Source organism: Gasterosteus aculeatus, chromosome Y (genome assembly GCF_964276395.1).
Source record: "Gasterosteus aculeatus chromosome Y, fGasAcu3.hap1.1, whole genome shotgun sequence".
NCBI classification, from domain to species: domain Eukaryota; kingdom Metazoa; phylum Chordata; class Actinopteri; order Perciformes; family Gasterosteidae; genus Gasterosteus; species Gasterosteus aculeatus.
Genome location: NC_135709.1, coordinates 8,387,705 through 8,411,835, shown reverse-complemented (window position 1 = coordinate 8,411,835; position 24,131 = coordinate 8,387,705). Strand labels below are relative to the sequence as shown.

The 24,131-nt window shown below is 42.7% G+C and overlaps 1 protein-coding gene and 2 long non-coding RNA genes across 24 annotated transcripts in view; all 3 read left to right on the top strand.

The window, feature by feature from the left end:
- The first annotated feature begins 1,215 nt into the window (after positions 1-1,215).
- LOC120812313 (uncharacterized) lies at positions 1,216-2,915 on the top strand. Of its 2 annotated transcripts, none has more exons than XR_005710580.2 (3): positions 1,216-1,471; positions 2,101-2,188; positions 2,451-2,915. It is a non-coding gene; the product is annotated as an uncharacterized LOC120812313 (long non-coding RNA). The 2 variants fall into 2 exon arrangements; XR_005710581.2 differs by having other exon boundaries at positions 1,220-1,471; positions 2,101-2,204.
- Positions 2,916-4,955: 2,040 nt separating this feature from the next.
- Positions 4,956-24,131, top strand: part of LOC120812307 (zinc finger protein 143-like) — a 34,966-nt gene continuing 15,790 nt past the window's right edge. For 7 of the 20 annotated variants that reach the window (XR_005710579.2, XR_005710578.2, XM_078097489.1 and 4 more), the window contains exon 1: positions 9,121-9,367. Coding sequence is in view for 8 of the 20 variants with exons in the window: in XM_078097489.1 (XP_077953615.1) it covers positions 9,267-9,367 (101 nt within the window). In the remaining 12 variants the exon portion in view is untranslated. Of the gene's footprint in view, positions 5,160-9,068; positions 9,368-18,464; positions 18,873-18,912; positions 19,044-24,131 lie in introns of those variants that run through there. The other 13 variants (XR_013454843.1, XM_040168143.2, XM_078097495.1 and 10 more) reach the window with 6 other exon arrangements.
- On the top strand, positions 15,631-17,158 carry LOC144390990 (uncharacterized). 2 transcript variants are annotated; one of them, XR_013454847.1, is made up of 3 exons: positions 15,631-15,769; positions 16,319-16,422; positions 16,669-17,158. It is a non-coding gene; the product is annotated as an uncharacterized LOC144390990 (long non-coding RNA). The 2 variants fall into 2 exon arrangements; XR_013454848.1 differs by having other exon boundaries at positions 16,319-16,406; positions 16,669-16,810.

Sequence of the window (24,131 nt, the reverse complement as noted above, 5' to 3'; positions counted from 1 at the left end):
TGGCAAATAGAGGATGGGACCTTGCACATCACCTGGATGACCAGAAATCCAGCCCCTGACAGTGTTTTGCATGTGATACACTGCGGCTGCAAAGGTGTCTGTGAGACAGGCAGATGTTCCTGTTTTTCTGCAGGATTGTGTTGCACAGACTTATGTCGTTGCTGTAATAGTGCCAACACAAGAGAAACTGAGGAACTGGAAGATAACTGTCCTGACACTGACAGTGAGGACTGAGTGTCCTTAATCTGTTATTTCTTATTTAGTTTTGTACTAGTTATATATCATATTTTTCATAAAGATTGTTTTATAGTTCATCAGTGTTGTTTTCATTTGTGGAAGAATGAATGAACGAACAAATGGTCATTGGTATAAGTACAATTACTCCCTTTTATTGATACAAGGAAGGTTTATTTGTCACATACATAGAAATACTTACGTAAAGCATGTAGTGAAATTTTGTTTGGTGTTAAGCTTTTTCTGTGCGAGTGTGAAGAAAGAAAGATCATAAAATATTAGTCATAAATAGCAAAAGGAAGTATAAAGTGCAGTGTGTGTACAGTCCATGTGCAAGTGTTAAAAAAAGTGTAATTGCTGTTTATATAGTCATTGTGTGTGTTCAGGATACGGAATGCTTGAGGAAAGAAGCTCCTCCTCAGTCTCTCTGTTCTGGTCTTGTAGCAGCAGAGACGTTTGCCTGACCTCAGTGTTTTGAAATGTCCATGGTCAGGATGTTAGGAGTCCTTTACAATACTTTGGGCGCTGGTACGTAGTCTTCTCTTGTAGGTCTCCTGCAGAATAGGGAGAGGTGCTCTGATGGTGTGGCACTGCAGTCACGGGCTGTACAGTTCCCATACCAAGTGATGATGCTGTCAGGACACACAGCTGATGCTCTGAACTTCCTCAGCTGACGTCGGAAGTACAGTCTTTGCCTTGATTTCTTCAGTGTGTGCTGGGCGTTCACAGTCCATGTTAGATCGTCAGTAAGGTGTTTTCCCAGGTATGTCAAACTTGATCTAAATGACTTAACATAAGCATAACATTATCGTATCATTGTTCTTATTGGACGCGGCTATGTATACAGCACTATTTATAATCCATTTAGCCCACTTTTGAGGATGTTCAGGTGTTTTCCTCTTTATCGGTAACGTTGAATCTAACCACGGAAGCCGCCATCTTGCCATTCTGTTGACAAAAAGCAGCTACCTCATTGGTGTAGAACGATCACGTGTTGAAAAGTGCCAGCACTCGCGACCAAGATCCTATTATGCTCTGAAGAAACTAGTTCGGGATAAAACATAGACGCACCAAAAATTGACTCGAAAGTGAACGACAAACTTTTTTTGGTAGCTAAGTACGACTCGTTCTTTTTTATGAGCTAAAGATTGTGTAGATGCGCGACTGTGGAGCGGGATTCATTTTCTAAAGGACTTTTCGTGCTTCACATTGCGGCCTAAATGTACAATCATAAAACGTAAGGCTAACCTGGGTCCCACTTCATAACCGTAACTTTCGAAGCTAACATGGGTGCCACTTGCTAGCTAGCGCTTAGTCTTTGAGAAACGTGTAGACCTTAGTGATGTGTCGTTCGTGAACGATTCGTTCATTTTGAACGAATCCTTACAAGGACTCGAGAGTAACGAGTCCTCTCAAAAAAAAGATTCGTTGATTTTACCGAACGGTCGGTAATATCTTACCCTCCCCCCGTCAACAAATGACCGACATGAACGAATGACTCAAAAAAAGATTCGTTCATTTTACTGAACGATATTAAAAGAACCGAGTCGGTAAAAAGATCCGAACTTCCCATCACTAGTAGACCTTCCCACCAATTTGCAAGGAATTCAATTTAGAATGAAAGCTAGTTACAAACGTAATAAAGTGTACATTACATAAACTGTACTTTCTACATTTGTTTTTGCACTATACTTGAGTTTTTATGTTTCTTTGTCTATTTTTATGTGCATGTAATTTCTTTATGCACGTTATTGCGCACGTAATTACGCACGTATTTGCTGTAAAGCACTTTGAGCTGCATTCTTTTGCATGAAAGGTGCTATATAAATAACGTTTTATTATTATTTGTGCTGTACCATCTTATAGATACTACAATGGACCCGGAAGAGACGCTGCTCGGAGGCTCATCTGGAACCTCCTCACCTAGGTCAATTCCACCACCTTCTACTCCACTGTATGCTACCTCCTCAGTTAGGTCGACTCTAGCTTGCACTCCACCACCGTCAACTACTCCACTGCGTGCTACAATTACCGATGATCTACCTGTTAATTTCTGCAATATTATAACTGCATCAACATATGGGCATCACAAAGAATCTTCATGCCATGCTTTCACTCATCCTGTGTAGTCTAACAAACAGCTGATGTCAAGATGGTTACTACCACATGCCTAATCGGTAGGAATACAACTGACTTTATACCTCCATTTCTTAAAGGAACGAGGACCCAGCAAACAAGGCGAATGAGAGACGTCGATGTGCTGGTAAACCAGATGCAAGTCATGACTCAACAATGGAAGGAGGACATGGACACGGTTGATCGCCAGCATCCTCCGCACTGACAGTATGGTTGAGAAGCTGATGCAGAGAATGGATAACATTCAACCTCAACCAAACACATTGTCACCACCACCACAACATCAACCACCGCAAGATGCGTATTATGGTTATGGATGCCTTACTTATTTGCACTACCGCCTGAAAAGCACCTTACCGTTCATACAGCACAATTTCTACACTCTACCTCAGTGTGTATATATATATATACATACACAATCAGAATTTATATATATAAATATTAGTTTTTTGTGACATTCAAGGTTTTACCTTTTATACTTGTGTGCTTTTATACCTTGTTTAACTTTTCTTAATATTTCTTATAAATAAAACACTTAAGTAAAACTTCTGTGAGTTTCTTTATTTGTGGAATGAAACACACATGAACTGTACAAGAATTGTATTTACAAACCTATGACAAACTGGCAATTATGTAATGAAGACGTCTAAAGGTATGGTCAGCGCAGGGGGAAGTTTGCACTCAGGTAATCTGTGAGGTCGGCTCTGATCCTCTGTCCATTTGTGTTGTCTGCGTGATTGTTGGCACGACCACCTGGCTGTGGCAGGTTCGATGCAAGTGTAGCCGCTTCCACTGACCGGTTGGGATTCACAACTTCCTTCTCATTCTCACAGAAATTGTGCAATGCACAACAGGTAGCAATCACTTTAGAGGTGAATGTAAAGTGGAAGTCACTACGCTTCATCAAAACTCTCCAGCGTGACTTCAGTCTCCCAAACGCAATCTCCACCGTGGTCCTTGCAGAGCTTAAGTAGACATTGAAGGACTCTTGCTCAGGGGTGATGTTTGGGGAATGGGTGTAGCCTTTCATGATCCAGTCCATGAGAGGATACGCTGGATCTCCCAACAGGAAGTGACCGATTGAGACGCCATCGAATTCTCTTGGTTCCTGGGAGGAGAAACAGAAATGGTTACCAGTGTTGGACTTGCTTACTAAATGGCTCAGCATAAATAAAACATAATATACATAAAAACATCCTCTATAAAACATCATACTACTTTAAGCTTGTAACATACCTAGAAATCTCAATAGCTTGGTGGTAGCTCCACTAGTTTCTGCATGAATAACTTTCAGTAGCTTCACTCATTTATCTTATTGATTTTATCCATACATTAATATGTCTTCAGAGTACGACTTACTTTTGGTAACAGGTGTGCCTGGCTGAGCACGTTAGCGCCATGAGCACACCCAGGCATCTTACAGCTGATGCTCCAGAAGCTTAAAGAGAACAATTTGTCAGGTTTTAATGGCACACACGACACACTGTAACACACACGTGAATATATGTAGGCGACACAGGACACACACACAAACACGCACACGCAGGCCTGAGGTCGCGGTGAATTGAACATATCAGTAAGCATTCACGTTGCACAGTGCAGACAACTAAATGTATTTGGACCAAACTTACCAATACATGTCGTCCACTACGCCTTGGAGGACAGCGGTATTGGTGCTCGAACAGTCACCTCCGCGGGCTTCATGACTCCTTTCATAATTCCACACAACTTGTGGAAAGATCGCTTTCCAGTCCTCGTCATCAAATACGGTCAAAACATCTCTCTCCCAGAAGACTTTGTTTCTGCTCTTCATCCAGAGTGCTCTTCGAGACCTTTGCGGTACAATGGCAGAGTTCAACAATATATTGTTGGTCAGAATTAAATTCTCCATGTACCTTCGGCGACGGCGTCTTCTCTCCGTTATCAAATCAGCCAATAGCGCCATTCGCATTGGCTGTACTTTTACTCCTATTAACGTCATGCAAAAATAGTAGAGGGATGTAGCTTCACCTTGCTCTCCGTTCGCCATCTTTCTCGTAATGTTGTTGTTGTTGGTAGTGGTGAAGAGGTCAAGCGGAAATGGCTGTATCACAACTAGTTGTAATGAAAACAGCGCCACCTATCGTATCGGATTTTACATGCTTTCGGCCAATGATTCGATTTATTCACTGCCATGTATATTGGGATAATAGCACCGCCCCCCGGAAGATAACATAGTCCGACTAAGCAAAGATTCCAATTATACCATCATGTAAACACACTGACTGTGTGTCCGTGCGTCTCTCTGAAAACGCAGAAGCATAAACAAGGGCTTTTCGTCCCGCTAGCCTCCCTTCTTCACTGCATTGCCCACATTCCCCCTTTTTTACCCACACGACCTTGTTTTCAAGATGGATGCCAAAAAACCTCCACACACATCCCTGTTCATATTGCAGGAAAATAAGTCTAAACAGCTGGTGTTGTGGCTTGTTTGAATGCCGTCTTGATTGGAAGCCTGCGCATTTAGTTCCTAACAACGACACTGCGTATTTGTAGGTGAAAAACCCAGAGACAATACGAAAACCCACGCGGAATTGTGTCAGCCTGGGGCTCGGGAAGCTGAATAACAGCAAAGCAGGCTCCACTAAAACGAATCGGAACTGCGAACAGCTCGACCAATCAGTGTGTCTGGATTGCGAGGAGGCGAGCGCATTCGCGCGAATGATTCTGTTGGCATACATGTTCCCGGCCGTGTGAAGCGTTTCCTGCACTGTGGCCGGACAGGAGGAATTGTTGGGAACTTTTCGGAGGTTAGTGTATAAATTGTTTTTTACCCAGTATGCCTTATTCCCACAGCCATCTCTGAGACAGAGACGGCGTGACAGGCTGCGAACGGGAATTAAACGACGGATAGGAAATACTGTTTAAACGTGAATTATAAAATGACACCCTGCGAGCCAAAATGCTTAAGTTGTCATTAATTAGCTCGACGTTGTTTCCTAGTTACAATAGCTCGGCTGTGAGCTGAACGGAGAAAGCTAGCTAGCAACTCCGGCTGCCACAGATCGGACCAAGTCTACAGATAGAGTCCCAAATTGATGTATTCTCATATTCATAGTGATTATCCGCAAGAAACAGTTTGCCTGTACGCCGCTAAAAAAAGAAAGTCGTGACACCACCAAGTCGGTTAGCGTAGTTAGCAACGCAGGTAGCATGGTGGCTAACCGCTGCGTTAACGTTACATGACATTATTACGTTTCAGCTTGATAGATCGTTAACAAAAATTGGAAGCCCGGTTGGGAAGGTTTCAGCCAAACGACATTCTGGTAGATTTATTTGTCAGATCACAGGTCAAGTATAAGCGCTGCGTTTGCAAAGGCAGGAGCAGTTCTGTCGGCCCACAGGCCAGAAGAACAACTCACTAACATCAGGAAGAACATTACGTTTTGTATTTTTTGTTAGATAAAAAATAACAAAATTTATATTGGCCCTAAACTGGCGTCGAGGAGGAGCAGGTCCTCTCGCCACAACACAAGATCCAATCACATGCAATGTGTGGTCTTCTAACATATGTGAATATAACCAACAAAGCGTGAGTGTTGTATGGTGCTTGGTGTGTCTCTAAATCTCATCCTTATCAGACCTGTGTCTGCCTGCTTGACACTTTTCCTCTGGCCTTACACACCTCAAGACAGTGACTCCCTAAATGAGCACTGGGAAAACGTTTTTTATTATCAGGCTGCGCATTCAAACATGCCGTCAGTCGATTGTGCTAAACCGGGCAGCCTGATACGACAGTGTGTCTAACATGTAATCATGTTTTATTACAGAGGGACACAAGTAGCAAGTCATAGGGGTGCTAACCACCTCCAGATGCTGTGTTCAAAATATCAAGCGCCAAAAACAGCTGAGATCCAGTAAGAGCCCCTCGGGTGGGGGGTTCTCATTAGCATAGAAAACACACGAAATATATTATATGTCATATTATTATGTCTTAGTGGTGTATATAGTAAGTAGTATAATGCCTCACAGTCCTGTGCTATACAGTTACACTTACTTCAATAATACACATTGACAATATGCGTCTGGTTGAAATGTATTCATTATACATTCGATATATATTGTTAACCCTTACCGTTTCAAAACTACAGTAACACTTTCCTTCATTAACCTGTCCATTTTTTAGATTTGAGTTACCCACTATAAACACATTATTACTGCTCTATTGCCATTTTTACTATTTAACCCTAGGTTTATGCATCTGCGTTTTCAGAGCAACGCAAGGACACGCAGACGCAAGACTATGACTGCAAATTCAAGAGCGCAAATCAGGTTGATGCGCGCGCGTAAATCAAACATCCGCGAGCAAATCTTTGTCTCGAGCGAGCAAAAGTTCATCAGATGGTAAATTATGGTTGTAGCTAGTTGTCATCTACGGTCCACTACGATTACCGAAGGGGAGCGTTTGTGTTTTGACAACGTTTTATCTCATAATTTTGACTTTCTATCCCCTTTCTGTAGTGCGGAAATGGGCTTCTATAGTTGTGTGAATGCATCACTCCAGCCAATCCAAAGACAGGGTTTGTAACAAATTAGATGTAGATACCATGGTGACTGGCTCCGCCCCCTTACTGTCAGAAAGAAAAACAGCGAGCGCGTAGAAAACACCTACGAGCGCGAGCAGAGACTAACCTCGCGAGCAACGAAGTTCACTTTCCGCGAGCAAGCAAACACAGAGATTTGCTTGCGGATGTTTGATTTATGCGCGCGCATCAACCTGATTTGCGCTCTCAAATTTTGCTAACTACGTCCCTTACAGAGTCTCACATTTCCGTTTTCATAGCAATACCGCTATTATTAAAACGAAGAATGTTTACGAGAGAACGGATCAGATTGAAGATCTTTTGTCTGAAGCATGCGTGAATATGACCGCTTATACAACCCGTCATTGGGGGACTATAAGGACACGCGGATGGCCTCTGATTCATGGAGGGAGATCTCCACAAATGTCGGTTTGACGGTCGAGGGGAACAAAGTTGTGGAGGAAAATATGGGACAAATGGGTCCGTAATGAAAAGCAACAGTGGCGATGCACGGGGCAATAAAGTCTATGATAAATAAATAAACCAACCAACGACTTCCACACACAAAGACGTGACCTTCTAGGTCGTCTTTAACAAAACATGTTACTCCACCTGTTGTTCTGGAGGTGAATTGCTCTGCAACACACGCAAGACTTTTAGAACCATGAATTGAAACGAGTGCGTCGATGCAGACGCAGAAGCATGCGCCAGCCTTTACACTTCAAGATGCAAAACCTTTGTGTCCAATGCTATTTATTTTTCTGTTCCAATGCACATCGATCCACATCAATGTAACAGCACAAGGGTTCGTTGTGCAATTTTATAAATGTTGTTCCATATGAATATTAAAAACAGACACAACACATACGATTTTGACATGGAGGATAAAAGGGTTACATTTAGTTTAACAATGTTAAACTGGCACAGGCGGTTAAAACATGACAAATTACAATTAACATGACATAACACAGAACAATGGTAAATGGTAAAATAAACAAAAAAAAGATAGCAGTTTAATGGCAGGTCTGGGTTTTGAAAAAAAACTAAGATTAAGAACTACAAAATGCATTTCCTGCTGAAAATGCATTGGAATGCTTAAAGCTAAAAGCTGAAATGAATTTAAAAAAATAGGTCAAAATACAGAAAGCTGAATGGAATTGCAATACATTTTTTGAAATTACAGATAACCGAAAAGCTTAAATCAATTTGAAAGAATTGCTGAAAATACAGAAATGGGAGAAGCTGAAACAAATTGAAAAAAATACAGAGATGAATATTAAAACATTGCTGTTAATAAGAAAAGCTGAAATTATCTTAAAGAACTGCTAAAAATACAGAAATAGGAGAAGCTGAATTTCAATAGATTTTCTGAAAATACAGAAGTTGCAGGAGCACAAATAAATATATAAAAAATACAGAAATAACAAAAGCTAAGATGAATAAGAATGGTTTTAAGTTGTTTGTAGTAATATTAGTAGTAGTATTAGTTATAGTTGTAATTGTGATACTAGTAGTACTAGCAGTGGAAGTAGTAATAATAGGTTTAGTATCAATAGCAGTAGAAACACTAGAAATAGTAGTAGTGTTAGTATTAGATAGATAGATACTTTATTGATTGAAAAATTGATTGAATTTTGGTATCACAGCAGCATGTACAGGGAAGAAAATAGAATAAAAAGATACACATTATGTACAATATAATAAGAGAAATACTAAATTAAATAAACTGAAACAAAATAATAACCTTCCAAAAGAGACAATAATGATAATTTGTAAAAGGAGAAGAGGAAGAGGAAAGAGAAGCAACATAACAGCAGTACAGGGTTATTATTGTCATTATTTAGCCTGGGATGATTTATTGTAGAGTGTTATTGCACTGAGCAGGAATGATCTCCTGTATCGGTCCTTGTGACAGCGGAGCTGAAGGAGTCTGTTGGAGAACGTGCTCCGCTGTCCCTGTAGCAGGTGGTGGAGGGGGTGGTCAGGATTATCCAATATGGATAACAGTTTCTTCAGTGACCTCCCCTCCCCAACACCTTTTCCAAGCTGTCCTGTTTGCAGCCAATGATGGAGCCGGCCTTCTTAACAAGTTTGTTAAGTCTGTTGGTGTCACCGGCTCCAATGCTGCTCCCCCAGCAGACCACGGCGAAGTACAAAGCACTGGCCACAACAGACTGATAGAACATCTCCAACATCATGCTGCACACATGGAAGGATCGAAGCTTCCTCAGGAAAAAGAGTCGACTCATCCCCTTCCTGTAGACGGCGTTGATGTTGGTCTTCCAGTTCAGTCTGTTGTCGATGGAGACACCCAGGTACTTGTAGTCCTCGACCATGGCCACCTCCTCTCCCAGAACCCTCAGCGGTAGCGGAGCTGTCGTCTTCCTCCCGAAGTCGACCACCATCTCTCTGGTCTTGGCCACGTTCAGGAGCAGGTGATTTCTGCCCGCCCACACCACAAAGTCCTCCACTACTGCCCTGTACTCCTCCTCACAGAAGTTCCATATTTTTTTAACCAGATTCTGACGCTGCTTGTTCTTCTATTCTTTATTGTTGGAATGCATTAAGCATTCCAAGTATTGTTCTTCGAATCTTTATTCTTCAGCTTCTTCTTCTATTTCTTCCGCGCCCCCTTTCAACTCCTTCACATTTGCTGCTATTAATACTACAACTGCTACTAATGTTATTACAAATACTACTATGGCTAATAGTATTACAGCTGTTTCTACTGCTATTGATACTAAACCTACTATTACTGCTCTACTGCTAGTACTACTAATACCACAATTACAACTATAACTACTGCTACTAATATTACTACAAACAATTTTAAACCTCTTTTTATTCATCTCAGCTTTTGTTATTTCTGTACTTTTTAAAATTCAATTAAGCTCCTGCAACTTCTTAGAAAATCTGATGGAATTCAGCTTCCCTACTTCCTGTATTTTCAGCAATTCTTTAAAATAATTTCAGTTTTTCTTATGCCTCTATTAACAGCAATGTTTTAATATTCATTTCTATATTCTTTTTTTGCAATATTTCACATTTATTTCAGCTGTTTTCATTTATGATTTTTCAGCAAATCTATTGAAATTCCTTTCAGCTTCTCCCATTTCTGTATTTTTAGCAATTTCAAATTCATTTCAGCTTTTCTAATATCTGTAATTTCAGATGTATTCAAATTCCCTTCAACTTTCTGTATTTTCAGCTATTTTTAAATATTCATTTCAGCTTTCAGCTTTTTGCATTCCAACGCATTTTCAGCAGGAAATGCATTTTCTAGTTGTTGGAATGCATTTAGATGCATTCCAAGTATTGTTCTTCGAATCTTTATTCTTCATCTTCTATTTCTTCCGCGGCACCTTTCAACTCCTTCACACTTTCAGCTATTAAAACCGTTCAAATATTAAAATGTTCAGCTTCTTTCTGGCTTGAGGTCTATGACTTTTCAGCTTTCCACCTCTTAAGCTTGAATTTATATAAATCAATAATCATTAATATTTTAACATGGTTTTCAAATGGAGTTTGTTTTCAAATCCTCCTAAACTTCTTCAACTTTCAGATTTTTCAGCTTCGCAAATCTTTCAGCTACAGACACCATTTAAACTTTCAAATGTTGACACAAGTCTCAACTATCTTATGAAAAAAACTGCTTCTTGATATCTATTGTACTTTTTTCATAATCACTTATTATGTTTCACTAGTTCTTCGCTCCGTTTCTGACTTTTACATGAGTGTGTATTGCGTCTGCTAGAGTGGGGACCTCGAGGGCTAGAGTGTGGGGCATCGCAGGAATCTGGTTAAAAAAATATGGAACTTCTGTCCTTGCAGCCAAAGTATACACTCTAGAGGCTTCATTTCTTCAGATTAATGAGGGTATGGTTGTGCTGATTGGATTAATGCGTTCATGGAATCCCAGAATTCTTTAGTTTTGGCGCAAGGAGTGTTAGAGTGACACAACCTCTGCCAAAAGCCCCATAGGCTCCAATACAAATCTGCCGACATATTTCTCACAAAAATCCACAAGGTACACGTTTTGTCAACGGCCATAGGAGCCGTATTTATTACCGGACAGACATAAAACACACATCCACGCGTTCGGTAGAGTCTTGGGTCTCATAAAAACGCCGTATTTTTTAGATAGCTGTTATAGTTTTGCGCTGAATGTCATTTGTTTGAGGTGTGGATTCTGTGTAACTTGCTGCCATGTCTCTGCCTTTTGCAGCAGCTCGTTAATGAGCACAGGTGCGTCGTTGTCGTGGTTACTCGCTCACACGCTGCAGGATCTCTGTCTGTGACTCACAGCTGCTCCTATGACCTGATTAGTGGAGTCACATGACGCAGCTATGCCTTCTGTCAACAGACCAATATGATAAAGACACTCGCCCCCCTCCCCCCTGACCTCTACTGACCACCCCTCCCTTCTTCACCCTCTCACCCTCCCTCTATCTACACCCCCCCACCCCACCCAATCCAATAATTTCAAAATAAAAGCCCCATGGAGGGAATTTTTACTGTAATGTTTGTGATGAGGCCTATTAATTAAAAACGTCTTAGTTTGAATAACAAACATTCTTTTTCCCAACCCCCCCTCACCCAATTCCATCATTACAAACTAAAAGCCTCAATGATTATCTGTACCTTAACCATGAAGCGGTTTCGTTGAAATACGCATTGCTCTTTCAAATACTACTATAACCACTACAAATATTACTAGTACTTCTAGTAGAACTACAACTGATACTTCTACTACCATACTACTAGTATTTCTACTGCTATTAATACAACTACTACTAATGTTATTAAAAATACTACTATGGCTAATAGTATCAGTATTCCAGCTGTTTCTACTGCTATTGATACTAAACCGACTTCTACTGCTAGTACTAATACCCAAATTACAACTAACATTACTACAAACAATTTTAAACTTCTTTTTATTCATCTCAGCTTTTGTTATTTCTGTACTTTTTAAAATTCATTTAAGCTCCTGCAACTTCTGTTTTGCAATATTTCACATTTATTTCAGCTGTTTTCATTTCTGCTTTTTCAGCAAATCTATTGAAATTCCTTCAATTCTGTATTTTCAGCTATTTTTAAATATTCAGTGCAGCTTTCAGCTTTTTGCATTCCAACGCATTTTCAGCAGGAAATGCTTTTTCTAGTTGTTGGAATGCATTAACGATGCATTCCAAGTATTGTTCTTCGAATCTTTATTTCTTCATCTTCAACTTCTTCTATTTCTTCCGCGCCACCTTTCAACTCCTTCACACTTTCAGCTATTAAAACCGTTCAAATATTAAAATGTTCAGCTCCTTTCTGGCTTGAGGGCTATGACTTTTCAGCTTTCTACCTCTTATGCTTGAATTTATATAAATCAATAATCATTAATATTTTAACATGGTTTTCAAATGGAGTTTGCTTTCAAATCCTCCTAAACTTCTTCAACTTTCAGATTTTTCAGCTTCGCAAATCTTTCAGCTACAGACACCATTTCAACTCTCAAATGTTCACACAAGTCTCAACTATTTTATGAAAAAAACTGCTTCTTGATATCTATTGTACTTTTTTCATTATCACTGATTATGTTTCACTAGTTCTTCGCTCCGTTTCTGACTTTTACATGAGTGTGTATTGCGTCTGCTAGAGTGGAGAGCTCGCGGGCTAGAGTGTGGGGCATCGCAGGAATCTGGTTAAAAAAATATGGAACTTCTGTCCTTGCAGCCAAAGTATACACTCTAGAGGCTTCATTTCTTCAGATTAATGAGGGTATGGTTGTGCTGATTGGATTAATGTGTTCATGGAATCCCAGAGTTTTTTAGTTTTGGCGCAAGGAGTGTTTGAGTGACACAACCTCTGCCAAAAGCCCCATAGGCTCCAATACAAATCTGCCGACATATTTCTCACAAAAATCCACAAGGTACACGTTTTGTAAACGGCCATAGGAGCCGTATTTATTACCGGACAGACATAAAAAGCACATCCACGCGTTCGGTAGAGTCTTGGGTCTCATACAAACGCCGTATTTTTTAGATAGCTGTTATAGTTTTGCGCTGGTTCTCATTTGTGTGAGGTGTGGATTCTGTGTAACTTGCTGCCATGTCTCTGCATTTTGCAGCCGTTAATGAGCACAGGTGCGCCGTTGTCGTGGTTACGAGCACTCACATGCTGCAGGATCTGTCTGTGACTCACAGCTGCTCCTTGTGACCTGATTAGTGGAGTCACATGACGCAGCTATGCTTTCTGTCAACAGACCAATATGATAAAGACACTAGCCCCCCCTCCCCCCTCCCCCCTCCACCCTGACCTCTACTTACTGTTAATCACTCTCAGTCAGTCAGTCAGTCTAATTCTCCTCCCCTCTCCCTCTCTTCCTCACCACCATTCCCTTCCTCACCCTCTCACCCTCCCTCCCTCTATCTACACCCCCCCACCCCACCCAATGCAATACGTGCGCCGTTGCCGTGGTTACTCGTAAACACGCTGCAGTATCTCTGTGTGTGACTCACAGCTGCTCCAATGACCTGATTAGTGGAGTCACATGACGCAGCTATGCTTTCTGTCAACAGACCAATATGATAAAGACACTAACCCCCCCTCCCCCCTCCCCCCTGACCTCTACTTACTGTTAATCACTCTCAGTCAGTCTAATTCTCCTCCCCTCTCCCTCTCTTCCTCACCACCATTCCCTTCCTCACCCTCTCACCCTCCCTCCCTCTATCTACACCCCCCCACCCCACCCAATGCAATACGTGCGCCGTTGCCGTGGTTACTCGTAAACACGCTGCAGTATCTCTGTGTGTGACTCACAGCTGCTCCAATGACCTGATTAGTGGAGTCACATGACGCAGCTATGCTTTCTGTCAACAGACCAATATGATAAAGACACTCGCCCCCCTCCCCCCTCCACCCTGACCTCTTCTCACTGTTAATCACTCAGTCAGTCAGTATGTCTGTCTATTTCTCCTCCTCTCTCTCTCCCTCTATCTCTTCCTCACCACCCCTCCCTTCCTCACCCTCTCACCCTCCCTCCCTCTATCTACACCCCCCCAACCCACCCAATCCAATAATTTCAAAATAAAAGCCACATGGAGGGAATTTTTACTGTAATGTTTGTGATGAGGCCTATTAATTAAAAACTTCTTAGTTTGAATAACAAACATTCTGTCTCCCACTACGAATATTACTCGTACTTCTAGTACTACAACTGATACTTCTACTACCATACTACTAGTATTTCTACTGCTATTAATACTACAACTACTACTAATGTTATTACAAATACGACTATGGCTAATAGTATTACAGCTGTTTCTACTGCTATTGATACTAAACCTACTATTACTGCTAGTACTACTAATACCACAATTATAACTAATACTACTACTAATATTACTACAAACAATTTTAAACAAATTTAAGCTCCTGCAACTTCTGTTTTTAGAAAATCTATTGAAATTCAGCTTCCCCACTTCCTGTATTTTCAGCAGTTCTTTAAAATAATTTCAGCTATTCTTATGCCTCTATCAACAGCAATTTTTCACTATTCATTTCTGTATTTTTTTGCAATATTTCAAATTTATTTCAGCTGTTTTCATTTCTGCTTTTTCAGCAAATCTATTGAAATTCCTTTCAGCTTCTCCCATTTCTGTATTTTCAGCAATTTCAAATTCATTTCAGCTTTTCTAATATCTATAATTTCAGCAAATGTATTCAAATTCCCTTCAACTTTCTGTATTTTCAGCTATTTTAAAAAGTTCATTTCAGCTTTCAGCTTTTTGCATTCCAACGCATTTTCAGCAGGAAATGCATTTTCTAGTTAATATTATTCTCCTTTCGTACAAAGTTTGGCACGCATCTCCTCCCGCACTGTTGGTCGGAATTGGTTCAAAATAGTCTCAAACTGTCGGTACAGATCGGGAATCGTGTGCTATTATCAGAATAAGAGAATAGACTAAGAAAAGTCTCCATAGCGCCCCCCTAGAAAGTTGAAAAGTACCACATTAGGCCATGCTCTACAAAAAAGTCAATCACGGTATGCAAATGCGCCTAACTAGATTTTCCGCCATTTTGAATTTTGTCCTAAACGCTATGTCCGATTGTCACAAAACTTTCTGTGGATCCTTATTGGGTCAATGCCCCCATGTCCCCAATTAGGATCGTGTTGATATCTTATTGTTTTGAGAGGATACGGGCTAATGAACTTCGTAAGGGTTGTGGCTTAATCTGGCAAGACTCGTAATTTACAAATGGTTTGGCCTGCCCTCACCAAACTTGTAACACATGTGAACATTGAACCCTTGAACACACCCTAATTTTTAGAGAATATTTGAAGAATAGGGGGCGCTGCAATTAATTGTTGATTAAAATGTAGTCTCGTGCTCCATTAGAATGAATGGAGTGTATTGTGTGTGGGGGTTATATAAAAGCCCCGTTTACTCTCCCGTTGTAAGTCTGTGAGCGTGGTTACATGGATTTGAATAACTGGCTTAGTTGGACTGAAATTGAATTATCCGTTTCATGTAAACCCCTTTGTCCGACTATGGGCGGTCTGACTACAATCCGATTAACACCCCTGGATAACTCGATCCGATCCAGTTGATAGTTCGACTATTGCGGCATGTAACGGTGAATCGGATAAGGAACTGGACTTTGCGTCTTTGCGCATGCTTGAGATCCCGCCGCCCTCCTCCCTCCCAGGTCGTGACCCGAAAGTCGAAAGAGACTGCTGGGAGACTGGCCGGCAGAAAACAAACAAACATTGCTATGGACAACACAAGAGTCCCTAGTAGAGCACAACGGCGTAGATTCGGGTGTTCAGTTGCCAACTACCATGGGTAAGTTAATTTCAGTTGCATCATACTAAAACAAGTGCTAGATACCAGATGCTAGCTGATGCTGTTTGTGAGATGTGTTAGCAGTGCTAATATGTGTTGAAACATGTGTACCTTCCCATAACTTGCGAGGAATGAAATCGACGATGAAAACAATGTACAATCATTAATTGTAAGGCTAACCTGGGTCCCACTTGATAACCGTAACTTTCGAAGCTAACATGGGTGCCACCTGCTAGCTAGCCCTTAGTCTTTGAGAAACGTGTAGACCTTTCCACTAACTTGCAAGGAATTCAATTTAGAATGAAAGCTAGTTATAAACATAATAAAGTGTACATTACATAAACTGTACTTTCTACATTTGTTTTTACACTATACTTGAGTTTTTATGTTTCTTTGTCTATTTTTATGTACATGTAATTTCTTTGTGCACGTTATTGCGCACGTAATTATGCACGTATTTGCTGTAAAGCACTCTGAGCTGCATTCTTTTGCATGAAAGGTGCTATATAAATAACGTTTTATTATTATTTGTGCTGTACCATCTTATAGATACTACAATGGACCCGGAAGAGACGCTGCTCGGAGGCTCATCTGGAACCTCCTTACCTAGGTCAACTCCACCACCTTCTACTCCACTGTATGCTACCTCCTCAGTTAGGTCGACTCTAGCTTGCACTCCACCACCTTCAACTACTCCACTGCGTGCTACAATTACCGATGATCTACCTGTTAATTTCTGCAATATTATAACTGCATCAACATATGGGCATCACAAAGAATCTTCATGCCATGCTTTCACTCATCCTGTGTAGTCTAACAAACAGCTGATGTCAAGATGGTTACTACCACATGCCTAATCGGTAGGAATACAACTGACTTTATACCTCCATTTCTTAAAGGAACGAGGACCCAGCAAACAAGGCAAATGAGAGACGTCGATGTGCTGGTAAACCAGATGCAAGTCATGACTCAACAATGGAAGGAGGACATGGACACGGTTGATCGCCAGCATCCTCCGCACTGACAGTATGGTTGAGAAGCTGATGCAGAGAATGGATAACATTCAACCTCAACCAAACACATTGTCACCACCACCACAACATCAACCACCACATGATGCGTATTATGGTTATGGATGCCTTACTTATTTGCACTACCGCCTGAAAAGCACCTTACCGTTCATACAGCACAATTTCTACACTCTACCTCAGTGTGTGTACACATACACACATACACAATCAGAATTTATATATATAAATATTTGTTTTTGTGACATTCAAGGTTTTACCTTTTATACTTGTGTGCTTTTATACCTTGTTTTTCTTGTGAGCTCATATACCTTGTTTTACTTTTCTTAATATTTCTTATAAATAAAACACTTAAGTAAAACTTCTGTGAGTTTCTTTATTTGTGGAATGAAACACACATGAACTGTACAAGAGTTGTATTTACAAACCTATGACAAACTGGCAATTATGTAATGAAGACGTCTAAAGGTATGGTCAGCGCAGGGGGAAGTTTGCACTCAGGTAATCTGTGAGGGCGGCTCTGATCCTCTGTCCATTTGTGTTGTCTGCGTGATTGTTGGCACGACCACCTGGCTGTGGCAGGTTCGATGCAAGTGTAGCCGCTTCCACTGACCGGTTGGGATTCACAACTTCCTTCTCATTCTCACAGAAATTGTGCAATGCACAACAGGTAGCAATCACTTTAGCGGTGAATGTAAAGTGGAAGTCACTACGCTTCATCAAAACTCTCCAGCGTGACTTCAGTCTCCCAAACGCAATCTCCACCGTGGTCCTTGCAGAGCTTAAGTAGACATTGAAGGACTCTTGCTCAGGGGTGATGTTTGGGGAATGGGTGTAGCCTTTCATGATCCAGTCCATGAGAGGATACGCTGGATCTCCCAACAGGAAGTGACCGATTGAGACGCCATCAAATTCTCTTTACGCTAACATGGCTGTAGCTAGCATTGCACTAGTAACAAGACCCAACTGCTGACACGTGCCTAAAACAGCCCGAGAAAAATGGGTCATGTGCTTTGTTTGCTAGCTAGCCTTTGTGGCTACCCTTCTTTTGCCTGCTTGGCCATTTCATGCACAGGCACCTGCGGGAAGTATAGGTCACACTCTTAAAATTACTGTGGAATTTTCTAGTTGATTTATATAAATTCAAGCTTAAGAGGTAGAAAGCTGAAAAGTCATAGCCCCCCTCTCCTGAATGAGCTTAACATTTTAATATTTGAACGGTTTTAATAGCTGAAAGTGAGAAGGAGTTGAAAGGTGCGACGGAAGAAATAGAAGAAGAAGATGGCGGAATAAAGAATAGAAGAACAATACTTGGAATGCTTAATGCATTCCAACAATAAGTCGGAAATAAAGATTTGAAGAACAATACTTAGAATGCTTAATGCATTCCAACAACAAAACAAAAAAGGAGCAAAAATGTTCCCAGTACAGACAAATCATTTTACACCCCCTGTAGCAAAGACAATTTTGTTACTGGTCGCACAAGGATTTTAGAATTTGTCTGTAATCTCACAGAACGCACAAGTCCCTTTTTGTCAGAAAATACTTCCAAAACCTTGCCAAGTGGCCAAGAACCACGGGGAGCTTATGGATCCATGATTACCACAATATTTCCAGTAACCAAACTCTTTTTCTTCTGATTCCATTTTTGCCTTTCTTGGAGCAAGGGTAAGTACTCCCTCACCCATCTCTTCCAGAAAAGATCTGCGAGATACTGCACTTGCCTCCATCGTCTCCTTCCATACTGATCATGAGGTTCAAACACTCCAGGAGGCAAAGCTGGTTTACCTTTCAAGGGAAGTAGATGGTTAGGTGTGAGCGGTTCAAAGTCATTGACATCGTCCGAGAGCTTGGTAATTGGACGATCATTCAAAATAGCCTCCTCTTCACAGAACACAGTATGCAAGCCATCATCATCCAACTTCTGCTCACGTAGAACAGAGCTGAGAATCCTTCTCACCAGGCGGATCAACTGTTCCCACACCCCACCATGGTGTGAACCTGCTGGTGGATTAAAACTCCAACAAATTCCAACCTGTGACAAAGCCCCCTCAATCCGATCATGATTCAGAGCAGTGAGTGACTTCTTTAGTTCTCTTTCTGCCCCAATAAAGTTGGTTGTGTTGTCTGACCTTAGTTGCACTACTTGTCCTCTCCTGCTGATGAAACGCTGCAATGCATCAATGCACGTGTCCTTTTCCAGTGAGACTGCTACCTCCAGATGGACGGCTCTGCACGCGATGCAGGTAAATAGAACACTGTATCGTTTACAGGTTGACCTTCCCCTCTTTACTTCAATTGGTCCAAAATAATCCACCCCTGTGTTGGTGAATGGTGGTAGATCTGGAAGGATTCTCTCTCTTGCAAGATTTGCCATCTTTTGTTCCATTGCTCTTCCATTGTAGCATCGACAAAAGCTGCATTCTGCAATGACCGTTCGGACAGCTGAATTGCCCTTTGTGATCCAAAACCTCTTCCTCACCGTGCACAGTGTATGAGCCGGTCCACCATGGCCTAGCTTGCAGTGGATATGCTTGATAATGAGCGTAGATACATGTTGCCCTTTGCAGAGAATGAGTGGATGTTTGGCTTCTTCAGGCATTGCTCCTCTACCCAACCTCCCACCAACTCTTAATAGCCCATCTTCCAAAATTGGATCCAGCTTAAAGATAGGACTCTGTTGGCTCACGGTTGCTTTCCTGGACGACAGTGCAGAAATCTCCTCACTAAATCGCTGTCCCTGACAGTAGCCAATGATGGCTCTTTTTACTCCCACTAGATCTTCTAGTGTTAAGATCGACGTATTTGGCTCATCTGTGACCCTCTGTCATTTAGCAGCCTGCTTTGACCTATTCCGACTGGTGTCCCTCAAACAATTAGCCACAGATGCCTCCAATTGCTTTCCCTGGCGGATCTGTGTCAACCACATGGTCTTCAGCCTGAGGAAGCAGTCAGCTGCCTCCTCCAGTCAGAAAAGTAGGCAATAAGTTTGTCAGTAGGATTATACACATTAAGCACACTGATGACATTTGCGGTTGCCTCCTTTCTCACCTCTTGATCCATTGAGACTTCCAACTCAGTTTTAGGCCAGTCCTCTTCATGCTTCCAGAGAAATGTAGGCCCTTTAAGCCACCTGCTATTCTTCAAAAGGTCCGAGACCCTCATTCCCCTCGACGTGTCGTCAGCTGGATTGTCTTTGGAACTGACATGTCTCCACTGTGAAGGCTCAGATGTTCCTCCGATGGTCGAGATTCTGTTGGCCACGAACGTATGAAAGCGTCTGTCCTCATTGTTAAGGTATTTCAGTACTGCAGTGCTGTCGGTCCAAAACACTGAATCCTCCAACTGTAAGTTCAACTCTTTCCTCAACATTGAATCCACTCGGACAGCAAGGACAGCCGCTGATAACTCAAGTCTAGGATTGGTCACAGCCTTCAGTGGTGTCACTCTGGCTTTACCAAGCAACAAGGTCACCTGAATGAGGTTTTCCTGATTTACCATCCAGATGTATGTTACAGTTCCGTACCCTCCTTCGCTGGCATCAGCAAAGTGATGTAGTTGGGCATGTCTGTATGTATGCCTCTCCAAAGTTCACTGGTTTAACACACCTTTCCACCTTGAATGTAGCCAGCAGATCCAAATCCTCCAACCACCTTTTCCTTTGATGTAAGATGTCTTGTGGTAACCCATCATCCCAGCCACAACCTCTCCTACAGAGTTCTTGCTGCAAGCAAGCCAGCAACGTGACTGGTGATAAGAATCCCAGAGGATCGTACACTGAGCTAGTAACTGACAGCATACCACGTCTGGTGAAAGCCTGTTGTTTTAACTCCATCTTGAAGCGGAAAGAGTCAGTCTCCACACACCACTGCAGACCCAGCGCTCTTTCCATTGGTAGTTCATCTTGGTCCAAATCCAATTCTTTTAGGTCTTTGGCCTTTTGGTCCTATGAAATGTCTTGCAAAACAACACGACTACTGCTGCTCCATTTTTCCAAGTTGAATCCCTCTTCCGACACAGAGCGACAAGATCTGTTATTATCCGGATCGCTTCTCCTTCCGTGGCTGCACTCTTTAAACAGTCATCAACATAGAAGTCCTGCTTGATAGATTGTGTTACTTCAGTCACAAACTCAAACCGATTATCTTCAGAAGTTTTTCTTAATGCATAGCTTGCACAACTGGGCGATGACACTGCACCAAACAAGTGTACTGTCATTCTGTACTCAGCCAGGGTTTGAGTGATTCTCCATCTGGACACCAGAGAAAATGAAGAAAATCTTTGTCCTCTTCGGCCACCTTCACCTGGTGGAACATGGCGCCGATAATGGCTGCCAGAGATGAGCTCTTGAACATCCGTGGAACAACTCCAGCGGAGTTACTTCCAACTTTCCTGTTATGTTCCGTGGAATTACTGGACATTCTAGTCAAAGGTGCGCTCACCTTTCGTCACGCGGTCACTGTTACACCACAGTAAGCAGGGCTCATCACGCCTCCCTCGTGCTGCACTGGGACACTCTGACCACGTCATGGTCCATCTGATTCCTGCATACAGGCAGAAACTAAAGCTCTGCAAACCTGTGGTGAAGGAATTCAAGAACTGGACCAGTGAGGCGCTGGAGGATCTTCGGGCGTGCTTTGACTGCACAGACTGGGATGGTTTCAGGACTGCTACTGACAGTCTGGATGAGTTCACAGAGGCTGTAACTTCCTACATAGGCTTCTGTGAGGACAGCTGTGTACCATCATGCACCAGGGTGAGTTACAACAATGACAAACCCTGGTTCACAGCGGAACTCAGAACACTACATCTGCAGAAGGATTAGGCATTTAGGAGTGGGGACAAAGATCGCTACACAAAGTCAAAATATAAGTTTAGCAAGGCGGTGAGAGATGCTAAACGACTGTACTCTGAGAAACTCCAACAACAGTTCTCAGCAAGTGACTGCTTCGGTTTGGAGAGGCCTCAAACACCTCACTTACTACAAGCCAAAAAAACTCCACTCCATGAATGACCTCCGCCTGGCAGACGAGCTGAACGAGTTCTACTGCAGATTTGAAAGACAATGTCTTGATCCCATCCCCCACAGATCCACCATACCTGCCCCAGCCCCCATCCCCTCCCTCCCCCAGCCCATCAGGGGCTCACGCCTCTGTATCTTTATCAACTTCCCCTCCCCCACCAGCAACGACCCTCTCTATTCTGGAGAGAGACGTTAACCGGCAAAGAGACAAAACCCCCGTAAGGCAGCCGGCCCGGACTCCGTTTCCCATCTCACCCTGAAGCATGCACATCTTCAACACCTCCCTGGAGACATGCCACGTACCAGCCTGCTTCAAGGCCTCCACCATCATCCCTGTTCCCGAGAAGTCCAGGATCACAGGACTCAAGTACTACAGGCCCGTCGCCCTGACCTCTGTAGTCATGAAGTCTTTTGAACGGCTAGTCCTGACCCACCTGAAGTCCATCACTGACCCCCTCCTGGACCCCCTGCAGTTCGCCTACAGAGCCAACAGGTCTATGGACGACGCTGTCAACATGGCCCTCCACTACATCCTCCAGCATCTGGACTCCCCAGGAACCTACGACAGGATCCTATTTGTTGACTTCAGCTCTGCTTTCAACACCATCATCCCGTCTCTGCTGCAGGACAAACTCTCCCAGCTGCACGTGCCTGACTCCACCTGCAAGTGGATCACAGACTTCCTGTCTGACAGGAAGCAGTCTCCAGTCACCAGTCCATCAAGCTCCTGAAGTTTGCGGATGACACCACTCTCATTGGACTGATCTCTGGTGGGGATGAGTCCGCCTACAGGTGGGAGTCTGACCATCTGGTGTCGTGGTGCAGCCAGCTCAGCGCTCTAAAGACAGTGGAGATGGTTGTGGATTTCCGGAGGAACAGAGCCCCACCTTCCCCAATTACCCTGTGCGACTCCCCTGTCACTATTGTGGATTCCTTCTGTCTCCTGGGCTCCAGCATCACCCAGGACCTCAAGTGGGAGCTGAACATCAGCTCCATCACCAAGAAGGCTCAGCAGAGGTTGTTCTTCCTGAGGCAGCTGAAGAAATTCAACCTGCCAAAGACAATGATGGTCCACTTCTACACGGCCATCATCGAGTCCATCCTCTGCTCCTCCATCACCATCTGGTACATGTGGTACGTGTCATCCGCTCTGCAGAGAGGGTGATCGGCTGCAATCTGCCGTCCCTGCAGGACTTGTTCGCTTCCAGGTCTCTGAAGCGAGCTAAAAAGATTGTAGCCGACCCCTCTCACCCCGGACAAAAACTGTTTGTGCCTCTTCCATCTGGCAGGGGGCTGAGACTAAGACCTCCCGCCACACGAACAGTTTCTTCCCGTCAGCAGTCGGGCTCATCAACAGAGCCCGGTCCCCCACTGACTGACTTTGACATTCCACCAGTCACTCTGCTTCATACTGCACATGTCACTTGTGCTGTAATTTTTCACTCGTCACTTTGTCGTCACTCGTCACTTTGTCGTCACTTTGTCACTTGTTCGATAGTGCACTTTATTTTTAATATTTTGTAACGTTTTAAATAGTTTTAATTTTTAACTTTATTATTATTATTCTCTTTTTTTATACTAACCCATAGCCTTATTCTACCCACCCATTGCATTATCATTTAATTTTATTACTCCAAGGAGGAAGCTTGTGAGGTTAGGACCCTGCAAGAGTTCATTATTCAAGGATGCACCTTGAAATGTTGCTCCACATTCAAACACCACCCAGAGCGATCCCTTCCTCGGATGGTAAACGCCATGATGGGAAATGTACCACACCTTCCCTTTCATACAATGCCATTGTTGCTGAGGTACTTGCTCTGCGTAGGCATTACTGATAAGTTTGTTCATGTACCCTACATACTCCTGGTGAAAACGTGTGTTGTTAAAAAACCTTTTTGTCAAACTCTGAATTCTTTGTTGAGCCACAGCAATGTTATTGGGCAGACGGACCTCTTGATTCCTGAAGGTCAACTTTAGACAATATTTCCCATCCTGAAGTACTGCTGAGCCCTCCATGGTTTCCAGAAACTTGAGGTCTTCTCTGGACATTTCCTTCTCCTCAGTCTTGTCGTTGAACTCATGCTTGTAGTGGTTTGCCAGCATTTTTTCTAATTGGCACACAGAGATTCGGTTCACTGTAGCAGAGGAAACCTCTGTTCTTGAAAAATCACTGGTTTTATTCAGCGGACCATTAACGACCCATCCCAACACTGTTCTGATGGCATGAGGGCCATGCCCACGGCTCGGAATGACCTCCCAAGGTTCCAATATTTTAGGAGCGTCGGTTCCAATCAACAGGTCCACGTTTGCC